General features: G+C 46.2%; 1 protein-coding gene across 6 annotated transcripts in view; it reads right to left on the reverse strand.

The window, feature by feature from the left end:
- The window catches only part of LOC129514443 (E3 ubiquitin-protein ligase NEDD4-like), a 336,683-nt gene that overhangs the window by 213,154 nt on the left and 104,368 nt on the right, over positions 1 to 19,161 (reverse strand). For all 6 annotated transcript variants that reach the window (XM_055333010.1, XM_055333012.1, XM_055333006.1 and 3 more), the window contains exon 2: positions 16,179 to 16,252. In XM_055333010.1, coding sequence (XP_055188985.1) covers positions 16,179 to 16,252 — 74 coding nt within the window. The remainder of the gene's footprint in view (positions 1 to 16,178; positions 16,253 to 19,161) is intronic.

Consider the following 19,161-nt stretch of genomic DNA (forward strand, 5'->3'; position numbering starts at 1 on the left):
AGACTATCGCCATGCTCAGCTGTCACTGGTATTCCCCTCTCTCTGAACTGCTTGTACCTTCTGATAATTTTTCAGTTTAGGTTACTGGCTTTTTATTGATACATTCCTTATGTATTAAGGAAATTAGCTCTTTCTCTGTGATAGAAACTGGCATTATGTTTCTCCAGTTTACCCCTTTTTTAACTTCATGACATGTTTTTGCCATGCATACATTTTTTTTAGACAAATTCATCATTCTGGTCATTTATCCCTTCTCTCATTTTTTAAGTGAGATGAGAGGAGACTGTAAACGCATTCCAAAAAAAAATCTTGAGGTTTGTGAACATTGTTAGTTTAAAATTTAAGTTTCTGGGCACCTGGGTGGTTCAGTGGTTGAGGGCCTGCCTTTGGCTCAAGTCCTGAACCCAGAGTGCTGGGATGGAGTCCCACATCGGGCTTCCCACAGGGAGCCTGCTTCTCCCTCTGCCTATGCCTCTGCCTCAATCTCGCGCTCTCTCTCTCTCTCTCTCTCTCTCTCTCTCTGCGTCTCTCATGAATGAGAGAGAATTATTTATTTATTTTAAATAAAATCTTCAAAAACTAAAATAAAATTTAAGGTTTTGTTTTTGCTTTTAAGTAACTACACCCATTATGGAGCTCGAACTCACAACTCCTAGGATCAACAAGTACATGCTCCTCCAACTGAGCCAGTCAACTGTCCTGGACATTGTTACTTATAACATGTTTACTGTGGAAAAGTACTAGTCCTTTTGAAATGTGGTTCCAGAGACCCTGCTCACTCTGAGTTCAGCAGCAGAAACTCACAGGGAAGCAAGCCTCATCCAGGCCACAGATGTGGGTCATCTCACAACCGGGTCCTGGCAGTCAAGGCCTCCCTACCTTTCCAGTGGCAACTAGCAAAACTCGTGCTCCTTGCTGAACTGCATCCCCACAATGGGCTCTAAAACAGGTACCTTGAGAACAAGGCCATCCTTAAGCATCATCACTGATTGGCATCACTGGTGCTGAATAATCCATAAGCAACCGTGGCACCTAACCCTGTCTCCCTGGCACGGTGGCCATGCTGCTTTGGGAAAAGGGTGGGCAGGGCTTAGCAAAAGAATACCTTTTTGGACTCAAAAAGCAAGACTCCATGAAAAATATTTCTAGAATACACTACGTGCTACACCTTTAGAGAAACTTTAAAAACTGACCCAGGTCTCCTTGGAAACTTCTTGAGCTACCACCCAAGCTCCTTCTTGGACCTAGCAAGCCCCTGAGATTACCCTGGCAACACGTCCTCCTCTTGAGACAACGCCTTGCCTCAGCTCCATATTCAAAGCCATCTCAGGCAGTTTCTGGTGAGAAGCCAAGAGCAGAAAAGCCCTGCGAGAAGGGGAGACTGCCATGAAACTTGAGGACTACCTGCTCGTGAGAGGCAACTCCTCAATATGGCAGCTCCTGAGGCAACCGGACACATCAACCTTCCATTTGGAAGCCCCTCCTACCAACATAGGCAATCCTGAAGCCCACAAAGCACAAGCCCACCTCCTTTAGACAGTTGTTGCTGCTTTTATAACTAATTTCTAGAAATGAACTTGGAACTCCTTTGACATCAGAAGTCGACGTGAATAAAAAGGACTGTGGGTAGGAGTGCCTGGGTGGCGCAGTCACTTAAGCGTCTTAGTTTTGGCTCAGGCCATGATCTCAGGGTCATGAGATCGAGCCCCATGTCAGGCTCCATGCTGAGTGCAGAGACTGCTTTGGATTCTCTCTCTCCTTCTGCTCCTCCCTACCCCTTCTCTCCCCAAAAAAAGAAAAGTGTAGGGGTAAAAATTTTTTCAAAGAAACTTTTCTAGGTTAAAAAAATGTTTTTGCAAACTTAAATGAGTCAGTGTAAAACTGAGGGAATTCAAAATCAAAAAAGCAATCTTAAATAATACCCACAAGTGCCTGCTGTAGGGAATAGGCCCACAAGTGCAGCACAGAGACTCTAAGTGAATGTTCAGTCCCGTGAATAAGATGCTAGAAGAAGAGCTCTCAGCCAGGAGGGCCCTGCAGAAGCTGTGGTCAGACCCACAGGCCTGGAGAGGGTGCTGCAGTATGCTGCAGATGGGGCGTGCTGGGTCCCAGCAAAGCACACTGTCCGGGCCAATGTGCACCCCGAAGGTGCCTAGCCCAGGACAGGCAACCTCCCTGGGGAGCTTATTTGTAACTAGTAGCACACCAGGTCACGGGAGTAAGCATCCTCCAGCCAGGGCTCCCAGAGCAGGGGGGCCCAGGGTGGGGACGGCATAGGGAGGGGTGGGAGATGGGATCAGAAAATGAGGTAGGATATGGGGTCGGGGTCAGAGGAGAAGAACCTTTCAAAGTAGCTTCCTCTTATGCTGAGTGAAGTAAGTCAATCAGAGAAGGACAAACAGTGTATGTTCTCATTCATTTGGGGAATATGAATAATAGTGAAAGGGAATATAAGGGAAGGGAGAAGAAATGTGTGGGAAATATCAGAAAGGGAGACAGAACATAAAGACTCGTAACTCTGGGAAACGAACTAGGGGTGGTGGAAGGGGAGGAGGGCGGGGGGTGGGGGTGAATGGGTGACGGGCACTGAGGGGGACACTTGACGGGATGAGCACTGGTGTTATTCTGTATGTTGGTAAATTGAACACCAATAAAAATTAATTTATTAAAAAACAAAACAAACAAAACAAAAAACAAAGTAGCTTCCTCTGCAGTTGGCCAAAGATGCAGAAGATGAAGGGGGATGAAGGATTATAAACTCTGAGCAGACAGGGACCCTAAGTTCCCTCTACAGGGCCTGGACCACTAAGGAGCTAAAACAACATCTGAAAAAAAAAAAAAATCAAGGCACAGAGCAGCACGTGTTGAGCTGCGGCCAGGAGGGCCACCAAGGTCACCTCGGGCCCAATGATCCAGGAGGCCATTCTCCAAGTCCTGTCCACTCTGGGCCTGCAGGAGGGTGATGCGCCCCTCATCACAGCAGCTTTTCCACACTCCCCAACCTCCCCTGGCCACAGAGAGGAGGCAGACCGAGCTCCACAGGGCACCTGGAGTGCTTTCTACGGGTACCATGGAGTCTAATGCCATTACAGTCGTATGATGTCATTGTTGTGCCTTCCCCTCAACACACACACACACACAAAGTGCACATGCAAAAGATCTGGGGGCCTGTGCTCAGAGCGCCTGTCACAGCAGGTCCGGGGCAGAAGGCCAAGCAAGAGGGGCTTTTACCCCTGCTTCTTACAGGGCTGCTGAGGTTCCACAACAAACGTGCAGCTTTTTCCAGCTGTCGTCAACATGCATTTTTTTTTAAAGATTTTATTTATTTATTCACGAGAGACAGAGAGAGGCAGAGACACAGGCAGAGAAGCAGGCTCCGCGCAGAGAGCCCCATGCGGGACTCGACCCCAGGACCCAGGGATCACACCCTGAGCCGAAGGCAGGCGCTCAACCCCTGAGCCACCCAGGTGCCCCAACATGCAAATATGAAAGTAAACCAAAACACTCGCATCGACCTTTCTCATTATTAACCCGGGAAACAATTTAGGATATGCTGCCCCGGAGCACAGCTGGGCTTCCTTGTCAGGGAAGAGCAGGAACGCGATCCATCTCTCTCCAATGGACACTCAAACTGTCGTCTTCAGTATGTACGTCCTTAAGGCTGCAACCCAAGTTTAGGCCCTGGTAGTATTTCTAACCTCATCGGGCTCAGCAACGCTTCTTTTGCCACGCCTCACTGTTACTAGGGACCCTCTCTGTGTCGTCTACCCTGCACGTCAAGGCTCAGATTCTACACAAATGCCCAAGATGACACAGTGTGGTTAGAGCAAGGCTTGGGGAAAGCTGCCTGAGGGTGGAGCCGCGGTGACCCAAGTGTCCTCTGTGATGACAGTGGCCAACACCCTCCACCCTACCAGCCCTCTCTCTGCAACCCGGGGGGGGGGGGCGTCATCAGGTTTCTCAGGTTCTCCACCCAACAAGGGGGTGCAGAGGTACCCTGCCACTTCAACAGCATCTTCTCACTTGAGATGGTTCGGGTCTCTTGGTTTATTCACCTGCCTGCTTTGGCAGCTGGCATGTTATTCAGGGGAGGTGCCTTGAGAAAACTGTAGGACCTTGCATTTATCTACGGTTCTACGGTTTTAGCATTAGCAGGGGCTGTCACACGAAAACATTATCTCAGGAAAACAGTCGGACAATGCACCTCGGCCTTCAACTGAAAAGAAAATGAACTATTTTAATATCTGCTCAAACCAACACTCGTCTCCCTCATTTTTCTCCCTGGCGGCTCCCAGTTTTACTGTTCCACAGAAAGCGTTCGTGGCTTTCCTCTGGTTTTTGCTTTTTGGCAGCATTTGCAAACCCCAAGAAATGGCAAAGGGAGAGAAGAACAGGATTGTGACACGAGCAGATAAATGACCTAGGCCATTTTCTTCGGTGGGTGTTTGAACCACCCCGACGCTGTTTAAGTCAGTCCTTTGCTGTTACATACCCCCTCGGCAGACTGCCCCGACAGCTTCAGGACCCCTTCGCGGACACCCAACAGAACTGCATCAAAACAAAAACCAAACCCTCAAGCACACCTGGGAGAAAATTAGCCAATCTGGCACTTAAATATTTTTAAGTGTTGCTACTGTTTTTGGAAGGTTATCAGTCTGAAAAGTAATGCTATCTATGTGCATCATTAGCAATCTAGCTACAGGGAAGTAAAAAAGGCTTTAAAAGTATTTTCTTACTTATTTACTCATGAAAGACGCAGAGATGCAGGCAGAGGGAGGAGCAGGCTCCCTGCAGGGAGCCCGATGCGGGACTCGATCCCAGGACCCCAGGATCACAACCTGAGCAGAAGGCAGGCACTCAACCACTGAGCCACCCAGGTGCCTGGAGAAAAAAAGGCTTTTTATTTAAATAAACCTCTCGTCTTTTCTGAATCTAGTTCTTCAGGTCATGAATTTCTCCATGAACTTCTCTGTAGTGGTAAAGACTTCTCAACCACTTCACAATTACAGGTAAAGGATCTTTTTTAACTCCAGAGCCAAATACAAATATTTTTGAGATGATCAATACCTGTTTCCCATAATTAGCATGGAAAGAGGTACTGTTTATAATGATTATTTTTCTATATTAAACATGTCAGCCTGGAAATCCCTTTCTTAACGAAACAGAGTGCTTAAGTTCTGATCCATCCAAGGGTGAGGCTAAAAACACAGTATAATTCATTTTGACTGTGAATGTTACCTGTTCCATACTGGAACACAGTACCCCTCATCTGAAGAATTTCATTTCTTCCCAGTGTCAGTTACTTATTCTTTTGCAATCTGCGACATTTTATTTTAATGATATGACAAGCTTAGGAAGTTCTTGGGCAGAGAAAGGAAGAGAAAAAGGGGGAAATAAAGTTAATGCTACTTATTGTTTACTTTAAAACCAACCATGTAAAAAAGTAGGAATGGCTTAAAGTAAAATTCTTTCTCCTCCATGTGTCATGATCCGAGAGGGACTTAAATACCTGTTAAAGCAAAGATCTGAGTTAATTTTAAAAATCAGAACGTTAAATTTAAAAAGAACTCCAAAGGACTGTTAGACCTGAACACCATGTTCAGTCCAGAATGAACACACATCCGACGATACGGCCACCAGAGGGAGTTCTAACTCCCTGATACATCTTGGTGGCCTCGCAGAAAGAGCCACCCGGGAAGCCTTCAAGGTCAGGGATGCTCGCAATCCCTCTAACTCCAGCAAACTGGACAGAGGAGTTAAGGGTGAGGGATTTCTTAAAGGTTTTGCATTTGTAGCAATTTCAAAGGAGGAAAGAGCTGGAAATAATGCACGTGCTAGTAGAGGATTTTTGTGTTCTTAACACTGATAATGTGCACAAGGAGGAGGAGGGTCTTAAAGATACATACAGAATAAAATAAATATTATGAAATGAGTGGGTAAGGAAGACCTGGGCATGTATAAATCACTGGGAGTGCACAAAAGCAGGAGAAATAAACCCAGCCAAGTGGCAGGAAGGGCGCCAAGAGCCAAGGGGCTGAGAGGAACGTGCAATAGTTTGCAAGCACATTGGGTGGAGATGGGGTGGGGGGTGTTGGCAGTTATGGTTTGGTGGCCCTGGGCCAATGTGGGACCACAGCAGGGTGCAGAGGGAAGTTCCAACAGCATACGCCCCGTGCGCCCAAGGGCAGCTGCATAGGGTGAGCAAACAAAGCCAACGGCCCAGGATCTGAGCAAAGTGAGCGGAGACAGGGAAAGGGGGGGGGCGGGGCAGTATTGGGGGTGTAGGCATGAAGGACAATAAGGCAGCTGTGCAAAACAGGGAGATGGTGGTCGTCTGGGCACCAGCAAAGGCACAGGACAGGGAGTGTGGCTGCCTGGGGAGGTGGAGGCCAAGACACACTGGAGGATACACGGAGGGTTCCTCTATCAAGGTTAAGGAGCCAGGACTTAATCCACAGCAATGATTGATCCCTGAAAGGTTCAGCCAGGAGAACACGGTCTGTGCTGGAGAGACAATTCTATAGATGTGAGAAAGGACGGGGCAAGAGGGCAGACGCGAAAACCACCTGGGAAGGCCTCTACCCCACGGAGATGAGGCTGGGGGGCAGGAGGGATGGAGAGAACCCAGGACACCTCCCAGGTCCCCAGCTCAGGCACCTCGATCGTGGTGGGAGCCGCCAGCTAAGACAGATCATTGCAGAGAAAGAACAGTTTCAAATATTCTGACGTTTCAAGCAAAGAGTGGAAGGAGCAAAGCAAAGATCCTGAGTTATACGACCTCATTAGTCATTCAAATCTCAGGATGGTCAGACTATATATTTAATAACTGAGAAAATGACATCACACTGCAGGGAGCCCGTAACCCATTCTGGAAATTTCTTTTTCCCATGTTGCAAATTTCTTTTTTACTGGCCAGACTACCTAGGTAACATTTAAGAATCACTTCAACAAAATTAAAGCCACTGTTCACAACGAACTCCCAAGAGCTGACAAGTCAGAGGCAGAGAATATCCAACCAACACTATCATTTTCTCACTAGCAAAAACAACCAAAAAGAAACCAGGATCACATTTTTAAGATTCACCCATTTTGATTTCCCAGTCGGCCGCCCCCAAACGTGAAAGGTAGCATTTCTTTCAAAGACTTTACTGTTTTCCTACCATGAACGCTTAGAATTTCAAGCATCTAAAAATAACAGAGACTTGAAACAACAATCAGTTCTTCAAAAGCGGAAGCACAATAGTGCACCTTGATCAACAAAGGCAAGAAATGCAAACAACAGCGCTCAGAGCACATTTACTACCCATGCCAGGCACGCCAGAAGGAATGCTAGCACAAGCTCATTAAGAGGCAAGGCGTCTGTTATATCACTTGTGTTGATATTATACAGCAGAAATGCCAGTTCTTTTAATAATTGACTGAGGAGCTCCATATTGCAGATTCCTTATTAAACATTACTTGCACTCAAGGTCCCAAAGTCCCAAAAATATTCAGTGGAGCAATCGGGCAATATTTAATTGCAATACACTAATTTGTTTATTTATTTTTAGATTTTATTTATTTATTCATGAGAGACACAGGGAGGGACAGAGACACAGGCAGAGGGAGAAGCAGGCCCCCCCCCCATAGGGAGGCCAATGGGGGACTCAATCCCAGGACCCCGGGGTCACACCCTGAACCAAAGGCAGATGCTCAACTGCGGAGCCACGCAGGTATCCCATGATACACTAAATTACGTGACTGCCCATCTGGTTGTACACACAGAAACTCAACTGTATTATTCACATATTGATAGACAAAGAAGTGAGAATCATTTTGTCCAGGACAGAAACATTTTTGCAGTTGTATTCATTTGCAGACTTCAAAATCCACAGCGCACATCTAGCAAGTTCCATAAGCCATATTGTAATCATGCTGCCCTTGAAGGGGGGGAAAGAAAGAAAAAAAAATACTCCTGCACTATCTAGAAAATCCCATTCCTCCGCGCCCAAAAAGTCAACACTGACTCAATGCCTGTCTGTCGACTAACCAGCAGCTCTATGGAAGAGTTGAATCTGAAAATCATGACCAAATAATACTGGCACTCCCTGTGCTAAATATGTATGTTGTAGAAAATCAGTAACTTCTACTTCTCAGAGGGTGGCAGGCGGGGGCCCGGGGCCCTGGCACAGGGCCACACCCATCACACACCATCCCCCCTGCCTCTGTGCTCCTTGGGGACTGCAAGTCCGGCCCAGCCTACGCCCTGGACCATCGGGCCCTTCGCAGAGAAGCCCCCGGCCCCCGACTTAGAGAACCACACATGGCCCTCCGAGAACCTGCCAGTTCACTCAGGGTATAAGCCATCTTAAACATTTTATCTTCCAGGTCCTTCCCCCAAATATGAACCCCAAGTAGAAAGAATTTGATCAAATCTATTGACAATGTTTCTTAGAAGATGAAATGTGACAACACAGGAGATTTGTATCTGAGGAATGTAATAACTCTTGGCGATCCCAGAGACATGTCCGTTTTTATTTTTATTTTTTGTAAAGATTTTGTTTTTTATTCATGAGACGAGAGAGAAAGAGAGAGAGAGAGAGAGAGAGAGAGAGAGAGAGAGAGAGAGACAGACAGGCAGAGACACAGGCAGAGGGAGAAGCAGGCTCCACGCAGGGAGCCTGACCTGGGACTAGATCCTGGGACCCCAGGATCACGCCCTGGGCTGAAGGTGGTGCTAAACCGCTGAGCCACCAGGGCTGTACATATGTGTCCATTTTTAAAAGCGTAACTTCTAGGTAGACCAGGGTATCTTCACCTTCAGTGGCAGCGGTGCTGTCAACATAGACGCAGAGTGGGCGCGGGCCACACTATTCCCAAGGCCTCTCTGAGGCCCGGCCACCGAACATGTTGGCGAGTTGCCTTCACCTCCTAAAAACGGGGGAACCGGGACGCCTGTGGGGGGTGGGGGCTCAGTGGTTGAGCGTCTGCCTTCAGCTCAAGGCGTGACCCGGGGTCCCGTAGGGAGCCTGCTTCTCCCTCTGCCTGTGACTCCGCCTCTCTCTCTGTGTCTCTCATGAATAGATAAAATCTTTAAAAAACAGAAACAGGGGAACCGTTGCCTGACACAGAAACCTCTCCCTCCTCCTTTGATGAGGAAAGGGTGGTGGAGATCCTCTCCCTCCCAGCGCTGGGTGGACCTCCCTCACACGGGGTCTTCTGGCCGTGCTTCTGCCAGGCTTGGTGGTTAAGTTGTTTTTGTAAAATAAATACTGTCTTCATTGTCTTACACACTTAGAAATGCTTTCACTTCTGACTCATCTCCAGTTGGCCCACTGCCTTGCTTATACTTTAGCTTCTTACACTCTTTCCCACCTCCCCCCAGCAAAGAACATGGTGAGACAAATATGGAATGCTTTGGGACAAAGCAAGAGTGAAGGTCTTCAGGGGGTACAGGCCGGGGGGGGGGGTACCCCCATGTGAAAATCCCAGCTGAGGAATGAGGGGAAGAAAGAAGGAGGGGTAGGAAGCCAGGAGGGAGAGCGAGGATGGGCAACCCCTCCCCCTGACCAAGGCCACAGACATCCTCTCTTCACCAATCCCCAGAGGTGCCTTCTGTAATTACATGAGTTGATTAAAATAGTGCCCACGGCTCTTGAGCAGCTTTAATTTTTCAATTTTTTCAGGCTCCACTCTGACCAGATGAACAAAATTTGTCGTGCATCCATTATTATGTGCCCGTGCCCCTCATCTTCCTGAAACACCTCGAATTCTCTGCCTTACAGACTCAGTGACCAGAGAGCACTGCTCTAGACTCTGATGACAATGAGGGCAAGGTGTCCTCCAATTTTCCCTCTGTTCTGTGCTGGACCGTAGGGCAGAGCAAAGGCTCCTCTCATGATGCCAACATCTTCATGCATCAAGAGTGAAGGCAAAACAGAAGATTCTGAAGGAGGGCTTCTCATTAACACATCAGAGAATAGGATAGAAGTGTGGCCTGTCTCGTTGGCTCCTTCATTACTGAAGCTGGGATGACACCAAGACCAGTTTATACAGACAGTTTTACAAATTATCATACAATCCCTGCACAGCACAGCTTTTTCAGTGATTCAAGATCATTCTAAATAATATTACGACACTGGCTGGAGTACAGCAAGCCCTGGGGCCTGGCGCAGAATAGAAACACGCTGGCCCTATACACTGACCCATTTGCCACTTCTAATGTTGCCCTCTGGGAAGCCACACAGCCTGCATGGTGTGCAAGCTATGATCGACATACTTTATAAGGATATTCCATATATATTCATGCATTCAAAGACTAGGAGATAAGTACGAGCACATAAAGGGCTGTGTGTGTGTGTGTGTGTGTGTGTGTTTTTAAAGAAGAAGAGATTTCTATTCGAGAGGAGGAGGGTACTATCCTTTAAAGCCCTATCGGGGTAGGTGTACAGTTGGAATAAATAGAGTCAGGCTCCCTGGGGCTCTCACATGAGTCACTGTATGAGCTCTTAGGTGCAGGGATTTTAAGACAAATACTTGTAGGCCCAGAGGCCATTAGTGTTGATGTTGTGATTCTCAGCAATGCCCTGGATAGTGAAGGCCTCCAGAGAGGAGGCAGGTTTGCGAGTGCCTGCACGTCACAAGCACCGTCCCAGCGGAGTGTAAGGTGCTGTGCAACTCACCTGAGGAGATGCCTGTGCAATGGGAGGGGATGAGGAGAGCAGCTCATTATGTTAAAGACCACCAGTGCAGGGGTCAAAACCAAACACAGGTCCGTCCCTCAAGGGGCCACAGGGCTGTGCCAGGAAAGGAGGTCAGCTGCACAGAATATAACAGGAAACGTGGGGCCTGGGTGCCCAGGAGGTCACGGCCACATATAACGAGCGCATCCTATAGATGAGACCTCCGGCTATGCCTCATGTGTCTAGATGGCCAAGATTTTCCAGAAGCCTAGAAATAATGGATTTTTAATAGAAAATCTTCCAGATGTTGGCTCCGGGTTTTCATTTCTTCGTCTTAGAGCTCCATAGCCAAAGAAGCACACCTATGAGTTCTGTTTAGTCCATAGGGACCAACAGTTTGCAAACTCTGGCTGAATGATGTCCTAGAAGTGCTTACAGTTTATCAATGGGACCCAAGGGGGCCCTCAGGTACTTAGAGCCTCAAGGTTTCCCAGTTGGGTAAAAGGAAACTTATTCTGGGCAAAGTTTTCAAAAAAAGGCAAAAAAAAAAAATCCTATTTGGAAAGAAAGGGAATTGACAGTTAAAATTTACATGTGTACAGCGTGTAGCCAAAAGATCGCTTCACCCACTTCTTGCTGGTCACCTGAGGGAAAAGTAATGACTGTGGATGGAATGGACTGGCCCCACATTAAGCCTGGGATCCGTCCTATTTTAGCACCATTGGTTGTAGGACAACCGGACATTGTGTACCTCCTGAACAAACACCATTCCTAGTCCTGTCCCCAATGTTGAAACTGAATTTGATCAAGTCTTTTCTTAAAAAAAAAGATTTGAGAGAAAGCCTGTGCACACAAGCTGGAAGGGCAGAGGGAGAGAGAAAGAAAACCTTACACAGACCCCGCACTGAGCACAGAACACAACATGGGGCTTGATTGCACATGACCCTGAGATCATGACCCGAGCCAACACCAAGAGTCAGACACTGAACCAAATGAGCCACCCAGGCGCCCCAGATAAAGCCTTTAGATGCCATTTCTACCAAACAGGAAGCCCAGGAGGGGAAAGAGTACATTAAATGATACGACAGCCAACGATCAAATGTGGTCAGACAACCCACTGACCATTCCAGGTCATCTACAAAGGGAAGAGGGAAGAACGATTCTAGATTAACACGACTTTAAGAGACTTATCAAAATTAAATGCAACTCATGATTCTCAATTGAATTCTTCTCTAAATGGCCCTGTTGTAAAAGGAAAGGTTGGGGGGATCCTGGTAAGGGATAGGAAGAGAATTAGCCAATTACTGTTAATTTTGCAAAATTGTATTGTGGTTATAAAGGAATATGCTATTTTTTTCGAGATACAGGCTAAAGTACTTTGGGGCTAGATGTCATGACGTCTATAATTCACTTTTGAATACTTCAATTAAGAAAAAAACAACTGAAGAAGCCAATGCAGCAATATGTTAACAACTTAAATCTAGATAATGGGACAGAGGTGAGGCAGGGCCACAGAGCCATCACACTGTGGCAGTAAGTCTCCATCACCAGCAGACCGGATTTTTTTTTTTTTTGCCACATCCCTCAATGCCCCCAAGTGTGTGTATGTTCTACATGTCAAATCACTGCCTGCCAAAAGAAAAAAAAAATAACAGCAACCCAAACAGGTGTAACTTGATGCTAATAGCTCAATGCACAACATACACAGAAGCAAGTGTGAAATGAGAGTCTTGGAATCTTTCATTTAAAAGCATGAAATTCTAGAGCAGGTTTGTCTTAGCCGGCGTTGCTCAATTTTCAGGAGCAGCTTTATGGTCTCAGATGAGTCCAAGTAACCTCAAACAACTGGTCACAATTCAGGAGGAAAAGGGAGACGGTAGGCCTAAAACTTGTATTTAAAAGAACCTAATTCAGTTACTACTTAAGCCCATGACAAAAAGTTAGATGTCCTGAGCTACAAGCTTCCCTGAAAAATACAGTTTGAAACTTAAAGATATTCTGAGTTTAAAAAAAAGAAAACACATAAACTAAGATCTTACTTGGCAAAGTAGATCCACTCTACATCAAACGACTTTATGCTATTCACTTAGAATTCTAAGAACTTGGTCCACAGAAGACATAGGTAGTTCTTTAAATCTGATTTTTTTTGTAAAGATTTTATTTATTCATGAGAGACAGAGAGAGAGAGAGAGAGAGAGAGAGAGAGATAGGCAGAGACACAAGCAGAGGGAGAAGCAGGCTCCATGCAGGGAGCCCAACGTGGGACTTGATCGCGGATCTCCAGGATCACACCCTGGGCTGAAGGTGGTGCTAAACTGCTGAGCCACCTGGGCTGCCTTAAATCTGCTTTTCAAAAGTGTTCAGCCATTGAATTTCAGGTTTTAGAGAGACCCAAACAGTCATGTAGTCCAACGGTCTACCCAGTGGCTCAATGTTTATCATTTGGGAAGAGCCTGAACCTACCATTAGAGAGAGCAATAAAATCTGATTGATCTGGACTGGGGTGGGAGCTGGAGTGGGGGAGCTCTCCTGGATTCCCCCAACACCACACACTCCCTCACGAAGACAACTGACCCATTTCCAAGATGGAAGCAGGTACTCCACGTATGCCATGTTTCCAATATAGTTTTACTTCTTTCTTGAAGTCGCATTGGCATTTTACAGGTGGTGTGCTTTTTTTCTTTCGAGTTAGATTTTCTTTTCCTAAGCTTTAGAAAAAAAAAATCACATAGCTTTTTTTTTTTTCATAGTATGGGTCATCAAGATTGGAGGTCTTTTACCTGGGGTGACCCGTCTCCACATACATCCTATGTTCTGACCTCCCATTTGACTTAGCATCTATTCCAGACAAAAGTGTCCCTGTTTAGATGACAGATTATGGGGCTGCCCTTCTTTGACCTGGAGGTGTGGCCAGAAGAAAACATCTTTCTCTACGAGTGCTATCTCCACATGGACCAAATGCTCAGACATTCAAGACCAACAGCTCAATTACCAAATCTTCTCTAAACAAAGGCTCTTTTAATGAAGTTACATTTTGCTGGAAAGAAGCTGGAAAATGATCTTGTATTCTCTCTTGGTGCAAGACTGGGACAGAGAAATGCAGAAAAGAAGGGCATTTCAGGTACAAGCCTCTTAAGGGTGAATCACTGCTGGGACCAAGCCCCATATGGGCTCCCTTACTCAGCGGGGTGTCTGCTTCTCCTCTGTCCCTCCCCCTGCTTGTGCCGCTTGCTCTCACTCCCTCTCTCTCTCTCAAATAAATAAAATATGTTTTTAAAAATTGAAAGGCAGAAGTAGGATCCAGAATTTATGGCTCATCTTCCAGCATTTGGTCCATTAAGTCACACACTATCTTTCCAATGATCATCTTGAGGTAGTCTCTGTAATTCCTCTTACACCCTGCTGCTAAGAAATGATGCTGCCTCTTTTCATGTAAGAGGTAAAAACTCAAAGCTCAGATTTGTCTGGCTCTTCTAAGATTTGAAGCCTAATCCCAATACCAATTTTAATCTCAGATTTCTTTTTAAAGATTTTATTTATTTATTCAGGAGAGACCCAAAGAGAGAGAGAGGCAGAGACACAGGCAGAGGGAGAAGCAGGCTCCATGCAGAGAGCCCGACGTGGGACTCGATCCCAGGCCCCCGGGATCAAACCCTGAGCCAAAGGCAAACACTCAACCACTGAGCCACCCAAGTACCCCTTAACCTGAGATCTTAACAGGCTGAGAAATACAATCTGAATCCATTTCATTTTTTTTTTATGAAGGGCTTTGCTAAAACAGAAACAACCAAAATAAAAGCCGCTGAAATCTTCCCAGTCCAACCTCTTCCTTCAAAACTATAAAATTCATGGAAAAGAGTGAGAGCAATGGCATTCTGAACATAAGAGCACAATTTACTGGTCAGCATGCAGATGTTTCAATTAAAAAACAATCTGCCCATCTTGTTCATGGTGCGCTGCGTGGCAAGCAAGAGAAATGAGAGGTCTCCAATTCCCTGTCAATTTGTACTCTAGTAGGAGACAGACAAGTGAAGTATTAGGGTAATCACATGGGCATGAGTGCTAAGAAGGAACCTGCAGGTGAGATGTGCTTCCCTCCCACACCACAAACAACTCACAGCGGTGTACACGTGCACAGTTCCCGTGACAGCTCAGAGAGCTAACCCTCACCATCAGTCATCCGAGGCACGCAAAAGTATGGGGAATATTTTTTTAAGACTTATTTATTGGAGCGGGGAGAGGGCAGAAGGAGAGGGAGAGAGAGTCCCAAGCAGACTTTGTGCTGAGCGTGGAGCCCGATGCAGGGCTTGATCTAATGACCCTGAGCTCACCACCTGAGCTGAAACCAAGAGTCAGATGCTTAAATGACTGCACCACCCAAGTGCCCCAAGTATGGGGAGTTTTTAAGAAGATCTCACGGATATCACCTTGCACCAACTTTATTTATGTATTTTTAATAATTTCTCTAGGTGCTATTGTAGTATCTTATCGGGATGGGAAAAACTAAAAATGTCCATGAAAACAGGACAGAAAACCAAAAGGTCTGCCTACCCACGGCAGAAAGGGGCTCCTGCTGGGCGAACAGGAAGAGGAGGTTAGCTGGACAGAATGAGGTCCCGTTACAAAGTGTCCAGCATTGCACAGAGGCCCTGACGCCAGAGGGTGACTGTGGGCAACCGTGGGGGGATGATGGGACGAAATGAATGTTCTCTCAGCCTTACAGTGGACCCAACATGAACAGGGCAGGGAGCTGGGGGCTTGTTCCAGTGGTACTGGCATGTGTGGCCCGGGGAAGCAGTAACCTTCCTGGATAAACTTTGTCAACCATAGAATAGGCGAGTTGGACTGGAACACCTTCACTGTCTCCTCCACGTCTAATGTCTTTGTTCCCCCAAATGTGGTCCAAATCCCAGTTATAAGTGGCTCTAACCTCATGTGCTACTAGTCCAATAACTTACTGCAACACACCACAGGGCCAACAGGAACAAAAGAGCTGATTTTGAGATACAGAAATATCAGGCACAGTACTCAAAAAAAGCTAAAGACCCAGAAATCCCAGCCTGCTGGTGCTTCCAGAAAAGGCATAGGAATCCCTAAGTTCACTCACATCACCAAATCTCTCAATTCAGATTATACACGCCAGGGAATACCCAGTTCTGGTAGGAACAAAATAATGCTTTCACACCCCCTCCCCAAATTAGGGATTTTTTTAAAGGAAAGTATTAAAACGAACACACATTACCCAAACTGTATTTTTCTATGGTGAAAAACAGAAGAATCAGAATCCAGGCTCCTTGTGAAATCAACCCAGATGGAAGGCAAGACCCTTGCACAAAACGCAGTCCATGGACCAGCTGCCTTAGCACCACCTACTAGAAACTCCGTAGGTGGGGCCCAGCGATCCTAGTTTTAAGAAGGCCTCCAGGTGACTCTGATGCATGTCTGAGTTTGGAAAGTGCTTGCTTGCTCATCAGACACTGACAAAACAAAACAAAAACAAAAACTAAGCAAACATACCTGGCCCCAAAGATGTCCTTTTTGGCGAGATCAATTCCAGAAACAACCTTCACTCTGAGAATACGTGACTCTCCCTGTTGAAAGAGGAAAAAAAAAAAGTTTAAGAAATGGACCTTCAATGGGTCATCATCTTACCCAATATGCAAATGATTTCTGTTCAGACCAGTACTGGGGACACAGAGCCCATCAGCTCAGCACAGCAATTCTTCCCTACACTGAAGTTCAAAAGGCAACATTCCAGCTCTAAAATCCTACAGCCCTAGAAATTTAAAACACCCTGGGGTGCCAGGGTGGCTCAGTAGGTTGAGCGTCTGACTCTTGTTTCAGCTCAGGTCATGATCTCAGAGCCCTGGGATCGAGCCCCAAGTCCAGCTCTGTGCTCAGTGGGGAGTCTGTTTGTCTCTCTGCCCCTCCCCACCACATGCCCTAATAAAAAATAAATAAATCTTTTTAAAAAATTTAGACCATCCAGGTTAATTTAAGCACAAGTTTAATTCAAACTACATCATGCAGATCCATTATATGGGCCAGTAAAAGATTTCCCAGTTGTACCAAGAACACAGTGTATGTCTGAAACCATCTGGATCTTTAATTTTAATGAAAAATGTATTGAATAAGTAATTCTCTTATTTATAACTTTAAGAAATAATTCCTCTACGAAAATGTATATATTTGTGCCCATAGCCTGAGACAGAGATGTACTTCACGTGGTAAATCATTTCCTCAAAATTACAGTTTCATAATGTTAGTATTAAACAAGCAAAAGTAATTCCTCAGTTGCAGTGGAAAAAAAAGTATCGTTGTAAATGGAAATCATCCCAAACCATCTCAGAAATCACTCATTCGTTTATCCACCTGCTTATTTTATACACTCCAACATTCTCTAAGCAGCTCCTATTGCACTGGGCATTGAGCAACATCTTAAAATATAGATACGAATGCACTCAGAGTCTTCTACAAGGGACAGGAACACGTATAGCACAAGACCCCATGATGGGCTCAAAAAGCACAGGTTAGAGCAGTAGCCAAGAGCTAAGACATTCAGGCTAGAGGAGCTGACTTGCTCTCAAGTTTCTGGTCTGGGTCACTAAGTGTTAACGTGGATTGAAAGGCAGGAATAAGATGAATTCAAGGTGTCTATGAAACCACCAGGTGGTGGGTGAAAAAAGACTAGGTAAATGGGAGAGACACCTGGTGTGGGTCACAGGGAGGTGACCAGTGTAGAGTGATAGTTGGTGGTTACAGATGCAGAAGGACATATTCAGGAAGGGTGAGGAGGGGAAATGGCTAGGGGTGAAGCTCTTGGGCATGCAAGCACCGAGGGGGCGAGAGAAGAGGAGGGTGAAAGCCAGCTATCCAAGTGTTTGGTCAAGACCTGGCTGAAGGAAAGAAAACCCAAATGATTCTGTAGACTATGTCAAAGGAGGCAGGATGATTCCGTAGAACTATGTCAAAACATGAAGAGAGGAGGCCACCAAGCTCTGGTCTCAATTAGCTCACACAATGAGCAGACCTGCGAGCAACTGGAACTGAGCTGGAGACGTCACTTTCCAGGACTCTTCTATCCAACCATCCCCTGACATGGGGCCGACCACATGCACACACAGCAGAGACAAAGAGGTTAAAAAAAGGTTTCGCAACTTGTATGTGCTTAGGGTCCCTTTCCAAATGAGGTCTGTCTGCATTCACATTTGGATTTACTGTGCTTGGCAGGCTTCATGAAAGGGTTCAAGGCAAGCAAGGGGTAACTAAAACGGGACTCTGCTACGGCGAGCAGTGTCTCCAAGCGGTTACCAAAGCTTCCGGGTTAGGTGCCCCTTCCCTTGGTCCCTTTAAGCAGGCACTGACTGCTCTGACATTTCTCCCTTACACACCCCAACTGCCAGGCATCAAGGATTCTGCTAACACAGCGGTTATCGGGCCTACGGCTCTTTTGTCTCTGCCAGCACACTGCACCCCAGTGCCCATCATCAGACTTCTCTGATGACCTTCTGATGATCTCAACCTAAGGAATGCCACAGTAGATGCATTTTTTTACACGTGGATAAAATTTGGCAGCACCTTTGAAGAGTTTCCAGTACACCTGGGAAGAGTTCAAGGCCCACTAGCACATACAAACTGAGGATTGTGGTGAAAACAAAATCTGTGTCTGCCACACTAAGAGGTTAAGACTACCGGAGCGGGAATGAGGAACAATTCAGAAGAAATGAGGACAGGAACAGGTGGTAGGGAGCATTCTTTTCTGCCTCCCTGCCTTCCCCATCCCAGCTCTCCATCCGCTCCCCACCCCCATGACAAAGACATCCAACCAGCAATTCTCGCCCAAACACCACTGTTACAGAGGGGAGAAGTCGGATGGCGGATAGTGCTAAAGGAAGTGCTAAGTCTCCAGGCCAGTCCTGGGTGCTGGCTGAAGGAGACGGTGGATCTGGTCTGTCAGGCAGTGACTCCCTCCATAACCAACACGGGCAGGGCAGCAATCTTTCCACCCCACGCTTGCACTTGTCATCGAGTTAGGGAAGATAAACCAGGGACTCTGTCTAGGGTGGCGACCAATGTACAGTCAGTCATAGAGCAAACACAAGAATTCTGGTAAGAAACAGTCTCTTTGTCTCATAACCCTTGGGATTCTCAAAACTCCTAGGCAGTGTCCCGGACTTTCCACCAACTTCATAGTGGGCTCAACTGTATCCTGTCTGGATTCTAAAGAATAAGAGAAGCCCAGCTCACACCCAGTTGGTTCCCTTAGGTTTATATTAACATCGGGTGAATGTTCTTACACTGGGCAGACCTACTCTTCAAAAGCATACATTTTAAAGTCAGATAACATTTATATGAATAAATGAATAAAATAAACGTCACTGAAGGAGTAAGTAGAATTTTTTTAACAGAAATCCATTTATTCATTTGGTGAATATGAGCACCTAAGATCCAGAGACACAGCAATACAGACCCACAAAACACCTATCCCCACCCTGCCTTC

This window comes from Nyctereutes procyonoides, unplaced genomic scaffold, assembly GCF_905146905.1.
Source record: "Nyctereutes procyonoides isolate TBG_1078 unplaced genomic scaffold, NYPRO_anot_genome, whole genome shotgun sequence".
NCBI classification, from domain to species: Eukaryota; Metazoa; Chordata; class Mammalia; order Carnivora; family Canidae; genus Nyctereutes; species Nyctereutes procyonoides.